The following is a 19,012-nucleotide window of genomic DNA, read 5'->3' on the forward strand; positions in this document are numbered from 1 at the left end:
TGTCCACAAACCTGCAAAACTAATGATATTCCCACCAGCCTCAGCTTTACTTAGTACTCTACTACTCTACTACACTACTATTTTTATTGTTTTATATTTAGTTATTTCCTGTTTTATCTATTTATATTGTTTGCCTTGTTTCATGCCTTGTAACTCTGGTTTTAAAAGCAAGGAAATATTATACCTGCTAAACATCAGCATGTTAGTGTGCTGTTATTAGCATTTAGCTCGATGCACTACAGCCTCACAGTGCTGCCATGGCTGTAGACACTTTAAAGCAGGGGGTTCAGCCCGCAACCCCCAAAACAACTGGATCAGTAAATTGTGACCCCCCACTATCCCCAGATGTCAGTTGATTTGTCCTTGTTACATGTCATAATGTTTAGCATGATGCTTATAGACCTTAGGTAATGTTGTTGTTGCTGCTAATGTCATTGATCTGTCATAATCACATCAAAGAAAATCTAATGGCTTTTATTTTAAATGTAACTACTTTCTTATGTTTTGTTAAACTATGGCTAAAATATGCTGTTTCTAAAGGTTTTTAAATATTTGATTTCTGAAAATCATCTTGCAAAAATTATTATATATTATAGTCCATTTCTGGTCGGCATGGTGGTGCAGTGGTTAGCACTGTCACCTCACAGCAAGATTCCCGGTTTTCCTGTGGAGTTCTCCCTGTGTTTGTGCTGGTACTTCCTAAGTACAGTCCTAGGTACAGTCCAAAGACATACTCTTAATAGGTTAGTAGGTGTGGTGAATGGTTGCTTGTCTGTATGTGCCCTGTAATAACATAGCAACTTGCCGGGGGTCAGCTTGGATGACCCCTGATTTCACTCTAGAAATCTCAGATACAGATATCTCTAAACATGCATTTCTTAATTTTATTTAAGTGAACTGACCCTTTAAATTACACCATTTCAGAGTGGCCTTCATGCAGCCTTTTTTATTCAACATTCAGGTTGCATTATATGTAAGGACCTTTAAACTTTACACTGGACCTTTAAATTTTCTTTCATAGAAAAACATAAATGGTTCTTAATAAACAACTTTTTTAATGAAAGAAATAAAAATATTGAGATAGTCTGCAGTTTAAACTGACTGTGTGTATCTGACATGAATCATACAGGGTCTGGTGTACTGATGTGTTCAGTCCACCTCTGTGCTCGGTCAGCAGTGCGCGCAGCCGCGGCACACAGCCCCGACGCCGTGCCCCGTGAACGCGCCTCTCCATGCGGTTTGAATAAAGAAAAGCAGAAGAAAATAAATCAGCTGATGATGAAAAGACATGAAGCTGCTCCTGGAGCTGGAATCAGCGACCGGTTTGATTCTCTCATCTGAACCCGGTCCTGGTGCCCGAGAGGAGGGGAGATCCGGTTCTCCACTCAGCCTCTCCGCTCTTTGTCAGCCGGTTCACAAACGGAGACCCGGGCGGGTTTGAGGGTTTTTTCTCTGAATGAAGCAGCTCAACCCGAGAGAGACTCATCTGCTTTAACGCGCTAATGACCCGGGAGTGTTTTAATGTTTGTGGTTTTGTGTTGAATCTGCTCGGTTCGGGTTTATCTCCTGCTGGATTTAATCACCTTTTGTTTGGAGGAGGAAGCAGCGGCTGATGCTGCGGTTCACAGTGAAGTCACACTGACGGAGCAGGTCTTTAACGCCTTTATCTGCATGTTAATGCCAGTTTATCCTCACAGGACTGTGGTAGGGCTGATGGGATTATTCCACCTTAAATTATTTTATTATTTATCATAATTATCTCTGGGGGACAGCTTGAAGGTTCCGCCTGGTTTCCTCGATCTTTTGTGTGCAGCTGATCTGTCAGTCCCTGGACTCTAATAGTCTGTTCGGGTCCCTGTCCCGGTGTGTCCTGGGTCGAGGAGCACCATGCCGGAGTGCGTGTCCGTGTCCGATTTCCTGCAGGAGGTTCAGGAGGACTGGAGCTCCCCAACCACCTCCTCCTTCACCTCCAAGATGATCAGCTGCAGGAACACCGTCTACCTGCTAGAGGAGGTCAGTACTGAGTCAGGGGGTGGTAGTAGTAGTAGTAGGAGTAGTGGTGGTGGTAGTGGTGGTGGACTGGGAATTTATCACCTATCACCTGGGATCTCTTCCTCAGCTTGAGGAACGACATAAACCAGTTGTGTTATTCCACATTCAGGGCCGGGCTGAACTGCTCTAGGTCCCAAGGGAAAAAAAATAGCAACTGGGCCCCCCATTAAATTGGTATTTTTGCGATCTAGCGCCTCCAGTTTCAGAATGTAATACCAAATACTTGTGTATTTGTTATGATTATATTACTTATGACACAAGACATAGCAACCAGCTTACATTACATACTAGTCCAGCAGCAAGAAGCCCAGCTTTCAGCCTTTTATTTCACCAAGCTCTCGAGGACAACCAAAAGTCAGTCCCAGATTTTCTCTTGTTTGGCAGCTTCTTGCTTGGTCACTCTCTCCTTTTCTCTTCTTAGCTTCTTCCGTCAACATCCAATTCATTCTTTTCACCTCTGTCATTATGTCATTTGTCCATAAAGGCTGCTTAGCCCGATTACATTGCCTGCTTTCCCAGCTCTGGTTCTGGCATGACATTGACTCCGCTTCCTATCAGCATAAAAAAAACCTCTTCTTCCTGGTGGTCTAAAACGCCTGTGGTACAAACATTAACACTCCTCCAGTGCTCTGAGCTCACAGTCCGAGCAACCAAGTTAACAAACTGAGCTAACAGCAGCTACAGTTGGCAGCAGTGTACTTCACTGTCTATCAGGAAACTCTGCAAATCACAGAGAGTTGAGGCAAAGCAGCCGGAGGACATCAGAGGGAAAACCAGAAAACATTTTCCCAATAAAATATAATCCAGTTTCACCAAAATCAGTGAAATAGTTGGTGGGGTGTGACTTAGTGCCTGTTACGTACTTCTTGTGGGTGATCGTACCTGGAGCACAAAGTTACATGCAGAAACAGACAGAGCAGACTGGGAGTGCACTGGAAGGTAAACCCAAATAGATTCAGCTTATCCAGCTCTCTGAAATGAGGCTGAGAGCTTGCTCACCTATTTTCAGATTAACTGTATCAGTCAATGAGTACCACTAAACCACTTTGACATTTGACCAGTCCAGCTCCTTTTTTGGCTCTATGGTCCAATAACACTTGAGCAAACCTTGGTCAGGACCTCTGTCAGGTTTCTCCTTTACTTTAGGCTTATCTATATCTATGATGATCGGTAAAAGATAAAAGTGACAAAAGGCATCACATCTTAAGTTATTTTAGAGTTTAAAAATCTAACACATGCAGGACTCTAGACTTGAACCCTGAGCTCTGGTGTCAAAGTCCTGAACACTATGTCCAACCATAGACCTTAATCTCTGACTGACTTCTGTGAGGCACAAAGACAAAGCTGTCTGAAGACTGAAAGAAACACTGCTTGATACTAATGTATCTCTAAAATCCCAACACCCCTACACATGGAGGAAAGTGTTATTTTTCAACTGTAACAGTATGAACACATTTCCCAAAGATTACAGCCATTGTTGTTTTAAATTAATAAATAATAACCCACCATTTTTATGAAGCAGCTTGCGGAAATGAATTAATTATCTGATGAACTGTACAAGTTATCTAAGTTTGATTTATTACTGCTGAAACTTGACACAGATGTAAATCATCACTGTCACAAAGATTAATTTTCCTGGGTGCTGTAATGACATGCATGGTTTCTCTTTTGCACCTTGCACAAAGTCAGTCAAAAATGTATCTTTTAATAACCTCATTGTCGTCAATGAATATATCCTGTCTAACCTCCATTTCCACAGCCTTGAACAGGGTTGGATTCTCCCAAATATGATAAATATCTGTGAGTTTTCTCACAGATTCTCCCAAATATGATAAATATCTGTGAGTTTTCTCACAAGCCTCAAAACAGGATCAATCATTTTGCATCCCTAAGAACTTGTTGTTGCCTCGGGGTTAATCCAGCCTCACCAGAGTCTGTGTTGACATCTTTAAATGTCTTGTTTTGTCCAAACAAAAGTCCAACAATGAATCCACTTAACAAAATAGTTCTTAAATCATTTTATGTCCATCTACAAATCAAATAATCAACGTTGTTCTGAACAGTTTATGTAGCTTCGAAGTTGCTCTGCTGCTGTGTGATGTGTGATGTCTGATTCTGTGTGTTTGGGTGGGGAGGAGGTGTGGGGGATTGTTGGTCAGTGGAGTCGTTGACCCGAAGACTTCGGATCCTTGTCTGGCCCGAAAAACAGAGACTCAAACCACCCCCACCCTTGCCCTCATTTTACCCCCAACAGAGTTGGCATATGTTACCAGGGCAACAGTTAAATCCTCATTAGTTTTCATTGTTATTGTTAGATAATGGTAATGAGGAGGAGTCAGAGAGATGATGATTATTAATGAGGAGGTAATCTGCATCCTGCACACTGATCCCACCTTAATCAAAGCAAGCGTTGATCAAGTTTCAGATGTGTTTGTAGGAACCATCTACAAAAAAAAGGCTCGTATTCATCAAACTAATAATAAATATCAACAGCTTTACATACATCGGCTAGTGAATGTAGATCCAAGAGGTTAAGATACTGTGCAAGAATTACAGCAACATTGTGTATAAATTGGTATTTTTATGATTTAGCGCCCCCTGTTTCAGAGTGTAATACCACTGTTGTAAATTTGGACAGCGTGCATACAATACATGTGTATTTGTTATTATTATATTAATTGTGATCATTAACTAGCAAGTTGACATGTCTGGGCAACCCGGCTAACAAACTGAGCTAACATTAGCTAACAGCAGCTACATTTAGTGAAACAGCTGGTGGTGTGTGACTTAGTGCCTAGTAATTTCATGGTAGAAATGTTACACAATGCTGCTTTAACCCAAAGGATTCATGGACAGAAGTCCAACTTTATTATTAATATACAGTTAGTCATTATGAGCAACATTTTGACATGTCACTGTAGGAAAAGCGCATGTGTAAAAAATGAAATTAATGATTGCTAAATTCAGTTAACAGTGGTTTCAGGGTCAGAGTATTGTGGATGTTGTGGACACTATTTACTGGGGCACCTGACCATAGGTAAGATATTAATCACATCTGTGTTTACAATGATGAGTCAAAATGTTTGCTGTGAAACACAGAAAGTATAAACTATAAGGTAAACTCTCTGTCCGACTGAGACTGATGAGACTCACACAGGAATGTGGCGGCCTGTTGTCAGAGAACAAAGCTCGTCCTCTGTGTGTGTGTTGAGTCAGCAGGTGAATTAGTGCCTCTCCACCCCTCAACACACACACACGCATATTCAGCAGATTCACATACTGTGTTTTCTTGTGTGTTCAGGTTCTGGACAGTGATCGGTTGGTGCTGCAAAAGATGAAGAAAGCTGCAAAAGCCAAATACACATCAGGACAAGGTGCACACAAATGCACACAAACACACATGCACACATATGACTTCCTGTACTAATAGTGCTTCCCTCTGTCAGATCACGTGTCTCACCTGGAGCAGTACATTAACTCGATGGAGAAGTTGTCAGTCAACTGTCACTCAAACGGAGAGACGGAGGTCGGATCTGCCTTCTGTCGACTGGCAGACTTTTCTAAAGAGCTCCTCTCTCCCATGAAGAACCTGGTGAGTCATTAGTGACAGCAGTATGATGTCGCAGAGGTCAAAGGTCACAACACAAGCTCTCGGTTTGTTACACCTTAGTCAGCTCAAGCAAAACATCTGATCTGGTTCTCAACTGGTCCACTGAAAATCGTTTAATTTAACCCTATGATTAGGTCTCGCCAATCTTCCATTGCAAAAACATTCAATTAAGATTCATTCTTCCACTCCAAATCTGAGAAACCCTCTAAGTGAACTTTTTAATGGTTTTAACAAACTTCAAGTGGGAAAACTTGTGATTAAAAGAAACTGTTGGTTCTTAACTGATTCCAAACTCAAACTGACTGAAATTAAAAAGGTGTTGTCTTAGGGCAATCCTTGGATCAAAAACCTATTACTGATGAAACTGGTCCATTCCAAACTTCACTTCAAACTCCAAATCCCTCCTGATTAGAAATGTGATTACAAACTGAGAATTCGTCTCATTTAAAAACTCTGAATACTTCACTGGTCCATTGTAAACTCAGCTCTTAACTAAAAACCTCTCTAACCTGTTATATTACCTCTCAACAGGTAATATCAAACTTCCATTGCACACAAAACTTCCATTGAAAAAAACCTTTGTTAATTAGCTGGATTTGAACTCGTCTCCTCCAGACTCCACTGAGAAACCCTCTGATTGAAAATTATGAAAAATATTATCACTTAACTGGACCATTCCAAACTCTATTGAAGAAAACCAGTTGGGTCTGGTCCTTTCCACGCTATAATTGGGAAAACATTTGATTTAAAAACAATTTATTGTACTTATTTTTAAGTTTCTTAAGTTTATTTAATTGTGTGATTCAAGTGGATGTCCAACCTTTTAAAAATAATGGTCAGTAGACCATAGATCCACCATAGATGACTTGTTTGTGTGTCTGTGTGTGTGTAGTTAAAGAGTATGCTCCACAACATCAACTTCTTCCTGGACTCACTGGTTAAAGGAGACCTGAGAGAGGTGAAGGGGGTGAGGACCTTTTATCTATACGTACTGATTCATGCTTCTGTGTTTCATTCTGTTTAGAGGAGAAATTGCTCATCTTCAGAAGCAGGAATGTGTTCAGTTAAAGTTAATGACAATAATTAAAGTGTTTACAGCCTCATGAGTCTGTACAGTCTCTCTGACTGCCTCTGTCTTTATCTTTGTAGGATCTGAAGAAGCCTTTTGACAGAGCGTGGAGGGACTATGAGAGCAGATTGTAAGTGAAGATCACACTGAATTATCTTTTACCACAACACTGGTGCCATTCTCCATTAGCATTACTCTCTGTCATGTCCTTTTTGGTGGTCCTGTGCTACTAGTGTACTAGTGATACATTCAGAGTTAAATGTTGAAAGAGCAGGCATACATACATTTGTTTTCATGGTAAAACTATGTGGAGTATTTGTAATAAGTGGATTCAAATAAAGCCTTCGAATGTGTGTTTGCAGTAAGCAGGTTGAAAAGGAGAAGAGGGAGTTAGCTCGTCAGTATGGGATGGTGAGGAGTGAGGTGAGCGGGGGAGAGATCGCTGAGGAGCTTGAGAAGGAGAGACGCTCCTTCCAACTGAGCATGTGTGAGGTCAGTCACTTCATCTTATTTCTTCTTCTTCTTCTTCTTCTTCTTCTTCTTCTTCTTCTTCTTCTTCTTCTTCTTCTTCTTCTTCTTCTTCTTCTTCTTCTCTTTCCTCCTGACCCTCTCCAAACATGCAGCCATCTCTCTGTCCAATAAATACACTTCCTCCCTCTCTCAGTATCTGATTAAGGTCAACGAGATAAAGACAAAGAGAGGAGTCGATCTGCTGCAGAACCTCATCAAACACTACCACAGCCACAACAAGTAAGAACTCACACACATGCAAACACACACACACACACACACACACACACACAGACAAGCCTAAATGCTGTAAACTGACATGGTTGTATTTTTTATGTGTGTGTAGTTTCCTGCAGGAGTGCGTTTCCACCACGCAGAGGTTGAAGCAGTACATGGAGGAGCTGAATGGAGTCCTGACAACGGTAAAACAACAAGTAACAGTCGTACACTTTAATGTCACGACTGTAATGAACAGTGTACCCAATGGGGAGCGCAAGTAGACTAATGGTGATTTATTTTGACAAAGATTTGAAGTTTAGCTGTCGTCTGTGTGTTGACAGGTGAAGCAGCGTCAGGAGGAAGAGAAGAGGCAACTCGTGTCTCTCAGAGATCAGCTGAGACCGGTCGTTCACACAGAGCAGGTCAGAGACACAAACGCTGACACGAACTAACGTTAAAACACTGTTCAGCAGGTGATCAACGTGTGTGTGTGTGTGTGTGTGTGTGTGTAGGAGTCTTTACCTAAGCAGGTGTACAGTATGCATCAGCTGCTGGGAGACAAACAGTATGGAACAGAAAGGACAGGATTTCTCTACAAGAAGAGTGACGGGTACAAAATCAACACACACACTAACATACACACTGAAATACTGAGCATCAGTGTTAAGAGTAACTGTGTGTGTGTTTGTGTTTCAGGTTGAGGAAAATGTGGCAGAAGAGAAAATGTTCAGTGCACAACTGTTACCTGACCATCGCCCACGCTACTGTAAGCTCACCTGTGTGTGTGTGTGTGTGTGTGTGTGTGTGTGTGTGTGTGTGTGTGTGTGTGCGTGCGTGCGTGCGTGTGTGTGTGATTAGCTCGTACAATAAGTTAAGGTGCAGGACAAAACATGTGTTCATGTTTGTAGGTTGAAGACTAATGAGGGTTGTTGTAGCTGTCTGACTCATAGTTTGACCGTCTGCTCTGCTGACTTTGCAGCTTCATGCAAGATTTGATTTGCTGTATAAGTTCTCCATCTATGTGTATGGAAGGCAATATATCATGAAAACAAAAAATATAAAATATTAATTTCTCCTTTTGGTTGTCTTCAAGACAGACAAAACACAGGACACAGTGATTTGCAGAGCTGTAGCAGACAAAGGAAGCTGTTTAGTTTCATATTATCATGGAATCAAACCCTGTTTTTATCCTTTAAAATGTCTATTCAATGTATTTCTATTCAGTTTAATTGGTTACTCTAAATTGGCCATAGGTGAGTGGTTGTTTGTCTCTATGTGTCAGCTCTCTGATGAACTGGCGACTTGTCCAGTGTGCACCCCGCCTCTCGTCCAATGTCAGCTTGGATTAGCTCCAGCCCCGATGACCCTGATGAGGATAAGCAGTTATGGAAAATGGATGATTGATACCGATCACCCCCTCTTCTCTCTCTCTCTGTCAGCCTAATAAACCTCCAACCAGACTCAACCTGCTTACCTGTCAAGTTAAACCGAGTGTGGAGGACAAGAAATGCTTCGACCTCATCTCTCGTAAGACATACACACACACAGGAATGTGATGCAGTTAGAAAATAATAAAAACTAAAGTTAGACGTCAGTGCAGTTTCCTGACATCCTAGAACAAAGTATACTATATTCTGTATACAGATTATTATATATTTGCATAATAAATTTATTCAAACATGATGTGAAAATATGTATAAGTGTATGTATAATATAAAACAAGTAAATAATAGTATAGTACATAATATTAGTTGATAGTGATTATAAACATGATTGTGAAGAGATAATACTGTCAGGCCGGACTCAAAACAGGCGCAGAGGTGTCAATGATCTTTTTTATTGAAATAACAGAAACCCCTCGACCAAGTGAGGCTATGGTAGGCTATGAAAACAGGCAAAAAACTAGGGAAAACAAAAATCACTCCAACGGAGGAAAAACTCTAAACTCCTTTATGAAAAGGTTATCAAAATCAAAATCACTCACCAAGAGGAAAAACAACAGGCTGCAAAACATTAACTGAAAACGCTACAACATAAAACACTAGGAAACAAAAAAGCTAGACTAAGAATTTACAACAGAAAATCACTCAATCGAGGAATATAAACAAAAAAACAGTCGAGCAACAAGGCTATGACTATGAACGGACAAGGAAACAAGGCTTTGGCGATCGATCTGATGATGAAACACTTTGGCACAGGACAAAGGGAGAAGCAGACAATATACTGTATACATGGGTAATGGGGAACAGGTGGAAACAATCAGACCGGTGACACATGAGGAAGGGCAAGTGACCTGAAACGAGAGGGCAGGTAAATATCAAAATAAAACAGGAAATAATGAGACAGAACAAAAACCCAGCTTGACCTCACCGCGGTGTGACAAATACAAAACAAATTGTTTGTATGATTGTACACAGCACTGTAAACACCCATGTTACATCATCATATAATATATATACAAACTGTTCTTATATCATAGTCAGTCATTTACTCATACGTATATTTTAAACATTGTAAAGTTCTATATTTAGCTAATATCCAACATAGTTGTCAACTCATTACACTGACATACACCATAAGTGTCCAATTATACTATTATAATTGTCCTGTTACTAAAAGTTAAGCCACACTTTCCAGCCATTGAGAATCCAGACTTTTAAGTGGCCACAGTATCAGTGCATGAAACACAATCACATGTGTTAATATATAATTTAACACACACTTTGTCCTCCAGATAATCGGACCTATCACTTTCTGGCTGAGGATGAAGCTGAGTGTGTGGCGTGAGTCAAGCATAAACTTTATTCTGAGGAGCTGTTGATGCTGGTATCATCCTGTATTTATGTTGATCGTCATCAAATATGTTGTGTGTGTTTGTGTATATCTGTGTGTGTGTGTGTGTGTGTTCAGCTGGATCTCGGTGCTCAGTAACAGTAAGCAGGAGGCTCTGAATGTGGCTCTGGACGGAGGGGGGAGAGGAGGTGGAGGAGGAAGTGGGGAGAGCAGCGTGGAGGATCTGACCCGGGCCATCACTGATGACATCAAACGGATGCCTGGAAACAACAACTGCTGTGACTGCGGAGCTCCAGGTCTCTGTCAGTCAGTCAGATTTAATCAATCAATCAATCAATCAATCAATCAATCAATGCATCTCGTCTGCTTTCTCATTCCACCTCATCTCCACTAATGTTTTTCTTTATTTAATGTGTTTTTGTGTCATTAAGATGAAGATTCAAGGGAGACCTGAGAACAAAAACCTTTGCAGTTTCAGGCTCATCAGTAACTTTGAAAAATTGTTGCCCAGCTGAAAACCAGACACCAGCTTTTCGTCACTGAAATTAAATCTGGTTGCCATTTTTAGTTGCCTTACATTTTGAGTAATTAGGAAATTGTTCAGTTATATGTCAGCTTCATTATAATAACATGTAAAAGCATAAAGGTTTATTACAGAACCAATTGAAAAATTAATTGTTCAAAGAGTTGATGAAATTCCTAGACTTGTGATGTTTTGACGAATTTTCTCTTAAACAAGGAAGCAGGACTTTTAAGAAGTTTAAAAGTTTCTAAGCAGATGAGAAAATGTCAGAAAGACAAAGAGATAGAAATATTCTCCAAATGCTGAATGACCGTGAGTTAATGAAATGCTACAGATCAGATCATGGAGGGATAATGTTTAAGGTCCATCTCATTCAGGATGTGCTGCCATCTTCCACCCGCCAAAAATGAAAGTGATCACAGCATTAAGATATTTACAGCTGTGATGATTTTTGTGAGTCACAATCTCCCAACAGCAGATCACACAAACAAGAACAGCCACGGTCCAGTCTCATATTGTGTCGCAGTTCATATCATTTCCACTGGATGTTCACACACATTTGCAGGTTCATAAACAGGAATTCATTAATTATCATAAATATCAAATAAATAAAATACTAGGATGAATAGGCTGCCGCACAAGTAGGCATGTGTTTTCAGACTATATGACTACAGAGATGTTAATTACATAAAATATTGTTCATGATTACACGATGTGTTAACAGAAACTAAACTATATACCCATCATCACTCAGAGGGCATTTTTGTTTGTTTATCAGTTTTATACGTTTTTTTTATGAAATTTGGTTGGATGGTGAATTAGACTTTCTTCTTTGGCCTGACAAACTCAGAACACACATTTATTATTACTTTACATGGACTTAAAGGTCAACTTTGAATAAGTGGTTGCCGGTGTTGGGATGATGGGAAATGTTGAGTCTCTATAAATCATATTATAAAGAGTACAGTATGGACCTGCTTCATATGGAAAGTGCCATGAGATAACTTCTGTTATGATTTGGCACTATACAAATAAAATTTAACTGAATTGGCAAGAGTCTAATAAACATCAGATATCAAGTGGGAATGATTACAGGATTTTTCTGTTAATCATTGGACAGATAATGAAACTTATTTGATAATAAATTAACTGCTGAAGGCTCTGTGAGACTGGTGACTGGTTATTCACTATTTTCTCATCTCATATCTCATAAACCAAATGATTAATCATTTAATAATAAAACTAATTGTTACTTACAGCCATGATTAGATTAAAAAAATGTCTATTGCTACTTTACTACTCGCCAGTGAAACTCATCTCTTGGATGTGGCAATGACCGTAAACTTTAATTATCTCTCTTTCTCTCTGTCTCTGTAGATCCTGGATGGCTTTCAACCAACCTTGGTATCCTGACCTGTATCGAGTGTTCGGGGATCCACAGGGAGATGGGAGTCCATGTCTCCAGGATCCAGTCTCTCAGTCTAGACAGTCTAGGAACTTCAGACCTGCTGGTAGGTCTTGCCTGTTGGCGAACATGCTAATCCATCTGTCGTCCATGCTATCAGTCAGTACTTTTGTCAGATTTAAGTAAATTTAGATGTCTACCAGAGAATTTAAAGCTCTGTGATTGGATGTTTCTTAGTGAAATGCACCTTGGGAGTCATAGTTTATAATTTATATTCTTCCATAGATAAACTTGAATTTTTATCCAAGAAACAGATATTTTCTAAAACAGTTGGCCATGTTTTGTACTTTACATCCAAGCTGTGAAAGTCACCTTAAACGGTCTTGAAACGAGGGCTGCCCCCTAAAACTCGATGATTATAGTCATCAGTCAAGACCCCGAATCGACACAGACAAACGGTGGTACAACCTCCTCTACTGCTGCCCACTGTGATTGACTCTTCCTCTGACAGTGCTGTCAGGCAGGGGAGATGCTTAACTAAAGCCAGCTGATGAAAGACAAGATGGATTGGTGTTGGATTCTTGTTAGCTAACAAGATACAACATTAAATCAGACAGCTTTGAAATGGATTTCAGTTAGATCTGACACTTAGCTTCAAACTTTTTCTGTCTTCTCTCTCCCAGTTGGCCAGGAATGTTGGTAACTCTGGTTTTAATGAAATACTGGAGGCAAACCTGCTGAGTCCGTCGCTGAAGCCGTCCCAACACAGCCACATGTAAGACACACACAGAAAAACAAAAACAGCTGTTTCACTTTAGTGAAAAATTGTTTTAATTATCATGAATCTTAAACTATATATTTTTGGTGTGTGTGTGTGTGTGCACAGGGCGGAGCGTAAAGACTTCATCCTATCAAAGTATCAGGACATTCATTTTGTGAGGCGGAGCCACAACTCCACTGCAGCGCTGCGACTCAGCCTGCAGGAGGCGACCAAGAGCTGCGACATCTACAGTCTGATACAGCTGTACGCTCAGAGGACGGAGCTGAGCCAGCCGCTGCACTCACACATACAGGTATATTACAAATACAGGTACATACAGGTATACTACAAATACAGGTATATACTCACAGGTATACACACAGATACACAAAGGTTCATACAGGTACACATATGCAAGTGTACACACAGGTACACACAGATACACAAAGGTACATTTAGGTACACACACATGAACAGATAAACACACATGCTCAGCAGTGTGTTTCCATCTCCTTACCAACAGGAGAAAGGTGAGACGGCGCTGCATTTAGCCGTCCTATTGGCTGACCGGACATCGCTGCACATCCTTGACTTCCTGGCTCAGAACTGGTCAGTCTGCTCCTGACAGTGTTTATGAATGATTTCATCTGAGTGTGTGTTAATGTGCACACCTGTGTGTTTAACTGTGTGTGTGTGTTTTGTTGTTTTTCTTCAGCTCTAACGTTGATGTGCAGACATCATCAGGAAACACGGCGCTGCACTACAGCTGTCTGCACAACAAGACCGACTGTGTGAGACTGCTGCTGAGAGCCAGGGCCAACACACACATCAGTAATACATGCACACACACACACACACACACACACACACACACACACACACACACACACACACGCATGCACACACACACATGTTTGTACACTGTGCTGACCCTCACTGATGCTCCCCTTTTTCTTTTCTTTTTAAATAAGGACTTTTTTAAAGTGAGGACATTTTTACAAGGTTATGGCTTAAAAAAAAAAAACATTTTTAGAAAGTGACAATATTTGAAAAAACAAAACATTTTATAAAAAGTGAGATAAAGTTTTTCCATTTTTAGTAAATAGGGATTTTTATTTTTTATTTTTGGTAAGTTTAAGCTGTTCTACAAAAATATCTCTCACAAATGTACTGTACACAACACACACATACTTGTCCTGTGGATAATCATGACAGCAGAGAGCATGTTTGTAATATTTTAACTGTCTGTGTGAACAGAGAACGAGTTAGGAGAGAGCGCTCTGGACGTGAGCCGCAGGTTGAAACACGGCCACTGTGAGGCGCTGGTGAGGTCATAGTTACACTTCCTCTACATGTGACTAACGGCGTCAACATTACACTACCTGTAACTGCGTGTGTTTGTGCAGCTGCAGCAGGCCCAGTCCAATCAGTTTGACCATCACGTCCATGTGGAGTATGAGTGGAGGCTTCGTCACGATGATCTCTACGACAGTGATGATGACTTTGACGACAAGGTAACCTTGGCAACCAACAGCTCTGTTCACAACACAGCTCTACCATAACATTAAATGTTCTTACCGAAATCTTAAACTAACTAACTTCACTCATCTGCTGTTTCAGAACGGTCCGGTTAAGAAGGAGCGCTTCTCCTCTTCCTCGTCGTCCTCCTTCACTTCCTCCTTCTCCTTCTCCTCCCGTCCCTTCAGCTTCAATCAGTCCGCCTCCTCCTCCATCACCCCAGCCTCCTCTGGAGCAGCTGGAGGAGGTCTGCTCAGTGTGGGGAGGAGGCTCGCTATGGCTATGGAGCTCCACAGCCGACCCACTAGCTCTGCCTCCAGCCCTCCTCCTCCTCCCCCGTCCTCCCCTGCACCTCCACTGCCGCCGAGAGTCAAAGGTGAGCACAGATTTTTATTGTTACACCTGTAATGTTTCTAGACATTTGTCAAATAAAAGCTTTTATTATAATAATTGCAGAAATAATAGACAGCATGAACAAATAAAGGCCAGTCTTTATTAAAGGCTTGGTGGAAACACTCGGAAGGTTGGATTTACATAAAGAATTCAGTATAACGTACATTTCCATAGCATTAATCTCATCAGAATCAGAAAACAGGGAGACTTCTTACTCAAACATTTCTACTTTCTGTCATCCTCCAGTTCCCAATGTCCCTCCTCCTCCACCTCCTGGGGAGGAAGACGAGGAGGATGAGGGGGAAGTCTTCTTCCCCATGACAGGAAACAGAAAGTCAACCCCTCCTCCCATCGCCGTCCGACACAAGAGGAGCTGCTCTGAGTCCAGCCAGCATGGTAACATCTGCGAGACACGCTGCAATTAATATGTCAGAGTGATACTGTGTTATTAACTCTGTGTGCGTGCGTGTGTGTGTGTTTGTGTAGATTACGGGTTGCCGACCAGTCCCAGGATCTACAGTGGCCCAGACTCTTCCTTTAAGAAGTGTGTGTGAGTATCTGAGACACAGTTATACTGAATTTAAATGTAGATTTACAATATTTTTTATTACAATAAATACATCCAAGTGAACAAGGCTTCTGATTGGATCTCAGTGTCATGATGTCACTACAGCATCATGGTGGTGATCACACTGGATGCAGTAGTTTATTCTCATCAGTGTGTGTAGTGAGACTACTGACCTCTAGTGGACTAAAGCTGAATTACACTCCCTTCTCCTTCTCCCGAACCCCCGTCTGTCTGTCTGTCTGCCTGCATGTGTGCCTGTCTGTCTGCCTTTCTGTCTCCAGGCCAGCCTCTCCTCTCAGCTCGCTGGCAGAACGACCAGACAGAGGTACTTCCAGTCCAGAAACATCTGTTTTATCTGTTTGGAGTCTGATGAATCATCATGTGTAACTGGGTATAAATGGCAGCTCACTCTGTAAGCCCAGAAGCTTTAGCCAGTGAAGAATAACAGAGATTCAATATATAACTGATCTTTTTGCCAGAGCTTCTTCAGTCTGATTTAACTGATACAATAAATTGTAACTGTATATTTATATGATGGTATAATTAAACAAAGTCTTACTGTCTACTCAATGAAAACCCCAAAACCCAAGAAGTTAAAGTCACATGGGAGATGACATCTTGCAGTTAAATGAGCAAACCAGAGAGAAAATTAAAGAAATAGTTATCTCTATGTCTTTTTGAACTACCTATCAGAAATATTTGTTTATTTTCCTCTCACTCTCTGTCTCTCTTTGAGGTTTTCGGAGGGCAGACAGTGACGGTAGCTCCTCCAACTCCATGCACCCTGATGGTAAAGCTCCGCCCAACGGCTCTCCCACCAATCAGCGTTCTCAGAGCTTTGAGAACGACAAAAGAGGCCCCGCACCCCAACCGCTTCCTCGCAGATCATTGGTGAGATCATCCAAAACTTTTAACTCCGTTAGCAACCACCATAAACAGCCCAGCAACCATACGAACACATAGTAACCACCTGCTACTCATGCCTTAGTAACCATGTTGCCACACCTTAGAGACAACTCTATAAATCTTTGAGCAAATTTGACAGTGAGCTAATTTTTCGGAACAAACCCTTTTTAATATCTATTAATGTCTTTAATTATTGTGATGATAAGGAACAATTGTATTATGTACTTCATCAGCCTCGGGGTGCGACGAGCCGCCGGGTTGAGGCGCTGTACGACTGCCAAGCTGACCACCATGATGAGCTGAGTTTCTCAGAGGGACAGGTGCTAGTGGTCCTGGGACAGGAGGACAGTGATTGGTGGGTACGTATCGTCATCATCATACACTCTGATTGGTGCTCCCACTGGTGGGGTGGAGAAGCTCAGCTGTCCTCCGAGCTCATGCTGTTCATGTCACGCCTGGATCTTTAAATGATCTTGGCGCTTTAACCTCAGTGCTCATCACATTAACAAAAACTCTTTTTTCTTTGCCATATACAAGACTCAAAACTTACTTATTACTTCCATAATAACCATTATTATTTACATTTTCTATTCTATAAAACATTTCACCATGGTTGTGCCTTTGTGTCACAGTTAAATTAAATTGAATAAAACCTTTCAAAACAGAAAGTATAATAAAATAAATTATTTGTCACTGAATAAAAACTAAAACGTTAGAAACAAACATAACAAAGTAATTAGTGTTCATAAACACAGTCTTATTTAGCAACTTTAATAAATCTGTAGATCACACACTGTAGCTCCTAAGTTAGTAAAAGTTATTCTTGGGGGGCGTCGGTTAGCTCAGTAGGTAGATGTGTGTGCCCCGTGTACAGAGGCTCAGTCCTTGGTGCAGGAATATGACCTGTAGCCATATGTCATTCACCGTCTCTCTCTCTCCCTGCTTGTCTTGTCACTCTTCAGCAGCTACTATACACTAACAAAAAATAAAAAAATACTTAAAAGTAATTCTCTGATGATTGCTGCAATGTGTAGGAAGAGTAGTCCAGACTCAGGTTCCTGAGGAATCTTTCCTCAACTCACTATATCTAACTATAATTAACAAACTGTGACTCAAACAAAATAAAAAATCTGGTGCCAAAAATATTAAGGGAGTCTGTGTTCATGTTACTCTAAAAGTCAGTAAATATATGTGTGTGCATGTGCGTGTGCGTGTGTGTGTGTGTGTGTGTGTGTGTGTGTGTGTGTAGCATGGTTATATAGAAGGCGAACCGGACCAGAGAGGTTTGTTTCCATCCTCCTTCGTCCAACTGCTCTTAGACTGACATGAACCTAGAACAGACCAGACCAGACCAGGACCGGTGCAGACCCTGGACCACTTCAGATCCAGACCACATCAGTCCTCCAGGAGAAGAAGTAGCTGAACCTCAGGAGAACCAAACCAGATCAGTACTGAGCAGCAGAAGCTGAACATCTGCAATGGACCAGGTCAGACTTTCAGGTTTTTGTCCAACTCCACCTCCCAGAACTGGACTGCTCTGGTCCTGACCAGCATCACATGTTCACGGCCGAGCCACTATTCCTGTTGTCATAGCACCCAGCGTTTCTTACGCCTTCTGTCACCATAGAAACATTACAGATGACCTTTCGGTGAAGAATCTAGTCCAGACTAGATCTTTACGTGGTTCGGGTCATTTGATAATGTTGCCATGGAGGCGGCCTCGCACAGATCAATCAGCAATGATTCAGAGCTGATGTTGATGATACTTTTATTTATTTGTTTATTTATTTATTTTTTAAAAATTAAAATATTTTATTAAGTGCACAAATAATGGCAGCTCACATAAAAGTAAAACAATCTACTGGTATTTTATTTTGAAGTTCAATTGAACAACTTTTTTTCCTGTTCTAATTTATTTTAATTTATTGTTATTGATCTTGTGGAGATGCCACATCTGTCACATTTCAGGCTCGACTCCTTAAAGGGGTGAGGCTTACAATGTCCAACCTGTAACCAGAGCACAAAGAATTGTGGGATACTGAAGACCAAAGCATAAAATACAAGGAGTGCTTTTCATCATGATATCGCTTTGCTCACTTGCTGAGGATGTGAGAGACACAAGGACATTCTTGGTTCAAGAGCGTCAATTTTAAGCAACATTAGTTACTTAACATGCTGCACAGCTGTATCACCTGTCAAACTCACTGATATGAATGTCTGCAGAAACCCTTATATAATCATATTTATCAAACTTTTTACACCACGTCACCTCAGAAAATATTAGACTCTCCAAGTACTATTATTATTATTGACTGTTAAAATGCCTTAGCGTAGGCCGATCCGGTTACGTCCAGTTTACACTGGAGGCTTTATTCCTAATGCGATTATTTATTGTCGACTGTTTTTGAATCCTGGAACCAGTTCAAGAACCAGAACTAATTTGAAAAGGGGTACTCCTGATCCTCATATTTCCTGCTTGGAGACACAGTTGCAGTGTCCAGTTTACCTACGTTCACTATCTCGCCGTCACATTTTAGCTCATAACTGATCATGGATGTATGAGCAGGCTTTATGTGTATGAATGTGAGCGTGTATCAGGCTGATATTGAACCAAAACATTACAAGAAGTACAAAAGTTATTTTAAAATGACATTCCATAGTGTGATTTCATAGTTTCTCATTGAAA

General features: G+C 40.9%; 1 protein-coding gene across 1 annotated transcript; it reads left to right on the top strand.

The window, feature by feature from the left end:
* The first annotated feature begins 1,213 nt into the window (after positions 1–1,213).
* Positions 1,214–18,082, top strand: unm_sa1614 (un-named sa1614). The gene is made up of 28 exons (XM_019254902.2): positions 1,214–2,013; positions 5,354–5,426; positions 5,499–5,644; positions 6,555–6,629; positions 6,812–6,861; positions 7,094–7,223; positions 7,396–7,481; positions 7,588–7,663; positions 7,802–7,882; positions 7,973–8,070; positions 8,157–8,226; positions 8,900–8,987; positions 10,195–10,243; positions 10,371–10,549; positions 12,154–12,287; positions 12,865–12,956; positions 13,068–13,254; positions 13,465–13,550; positions 13,657–13,772; positions 14,199–14,266; positions 14,348–14,455; positions 14,562–14,835; positions 15,099–15,248; positions 15,339–15,402; positions 15,702–15,745; positions 16,157–16,311; positions 16,560–16,685; positions 17,576–18,082. The coding sequence occupies exons 1-28, from the start codon at positions 1,888–1,890 to the stop codon at positions 17,648–17,650; spliced, it is 3,006 nt and encodes a 1,001-aa protein (XP_019110447.2). The 5' UTR covers positions 1,214–1,887; the 3' UTR covers positions 17,651–18,082.
* The last annotated feature ends 930 nt before the right edge of the window (positions 18,083–19,012 follow it).

This window comes from Larimichthys crocea, chromosome VI (assembly GCF_000972845.2).
Source record: "Larimichthys crocea isolate SSNF chromosome VI, L_crocea_2.0, whole genome shotgun sequence".
In the NCBI taxonomy this organism is placed as follows: Eukaryota; Metazoa; Chordata; class Actinopteri; family Sciaenidae; genus Larimichthys; species Larimichthys crocea.

Coding starts and splice junctions, on each gene's coding strand:
- unm_sa1614 (XM_019254902.2), top strand. CDS start 1,888: ATGCCGGAGTGCGTGTCCGTGTCCGATTTCCTGCAGGAGGTTCAGGAG. Junction 10,244..10,370: donor GATGAAGCTGAGTGTGTGGC/GTGAGTCAAGCA, acceptor GTGTGTGTTCAG/CTGGATCTCGGTGCTCAGTA. Junction 14,836..15,098: donor ACTGCCGCCGAGAGTCAAAG/GTGAGCACAGAT, acceptor GTCATCCTCCAG/TTCCCAATGTCCCTCCTCCT.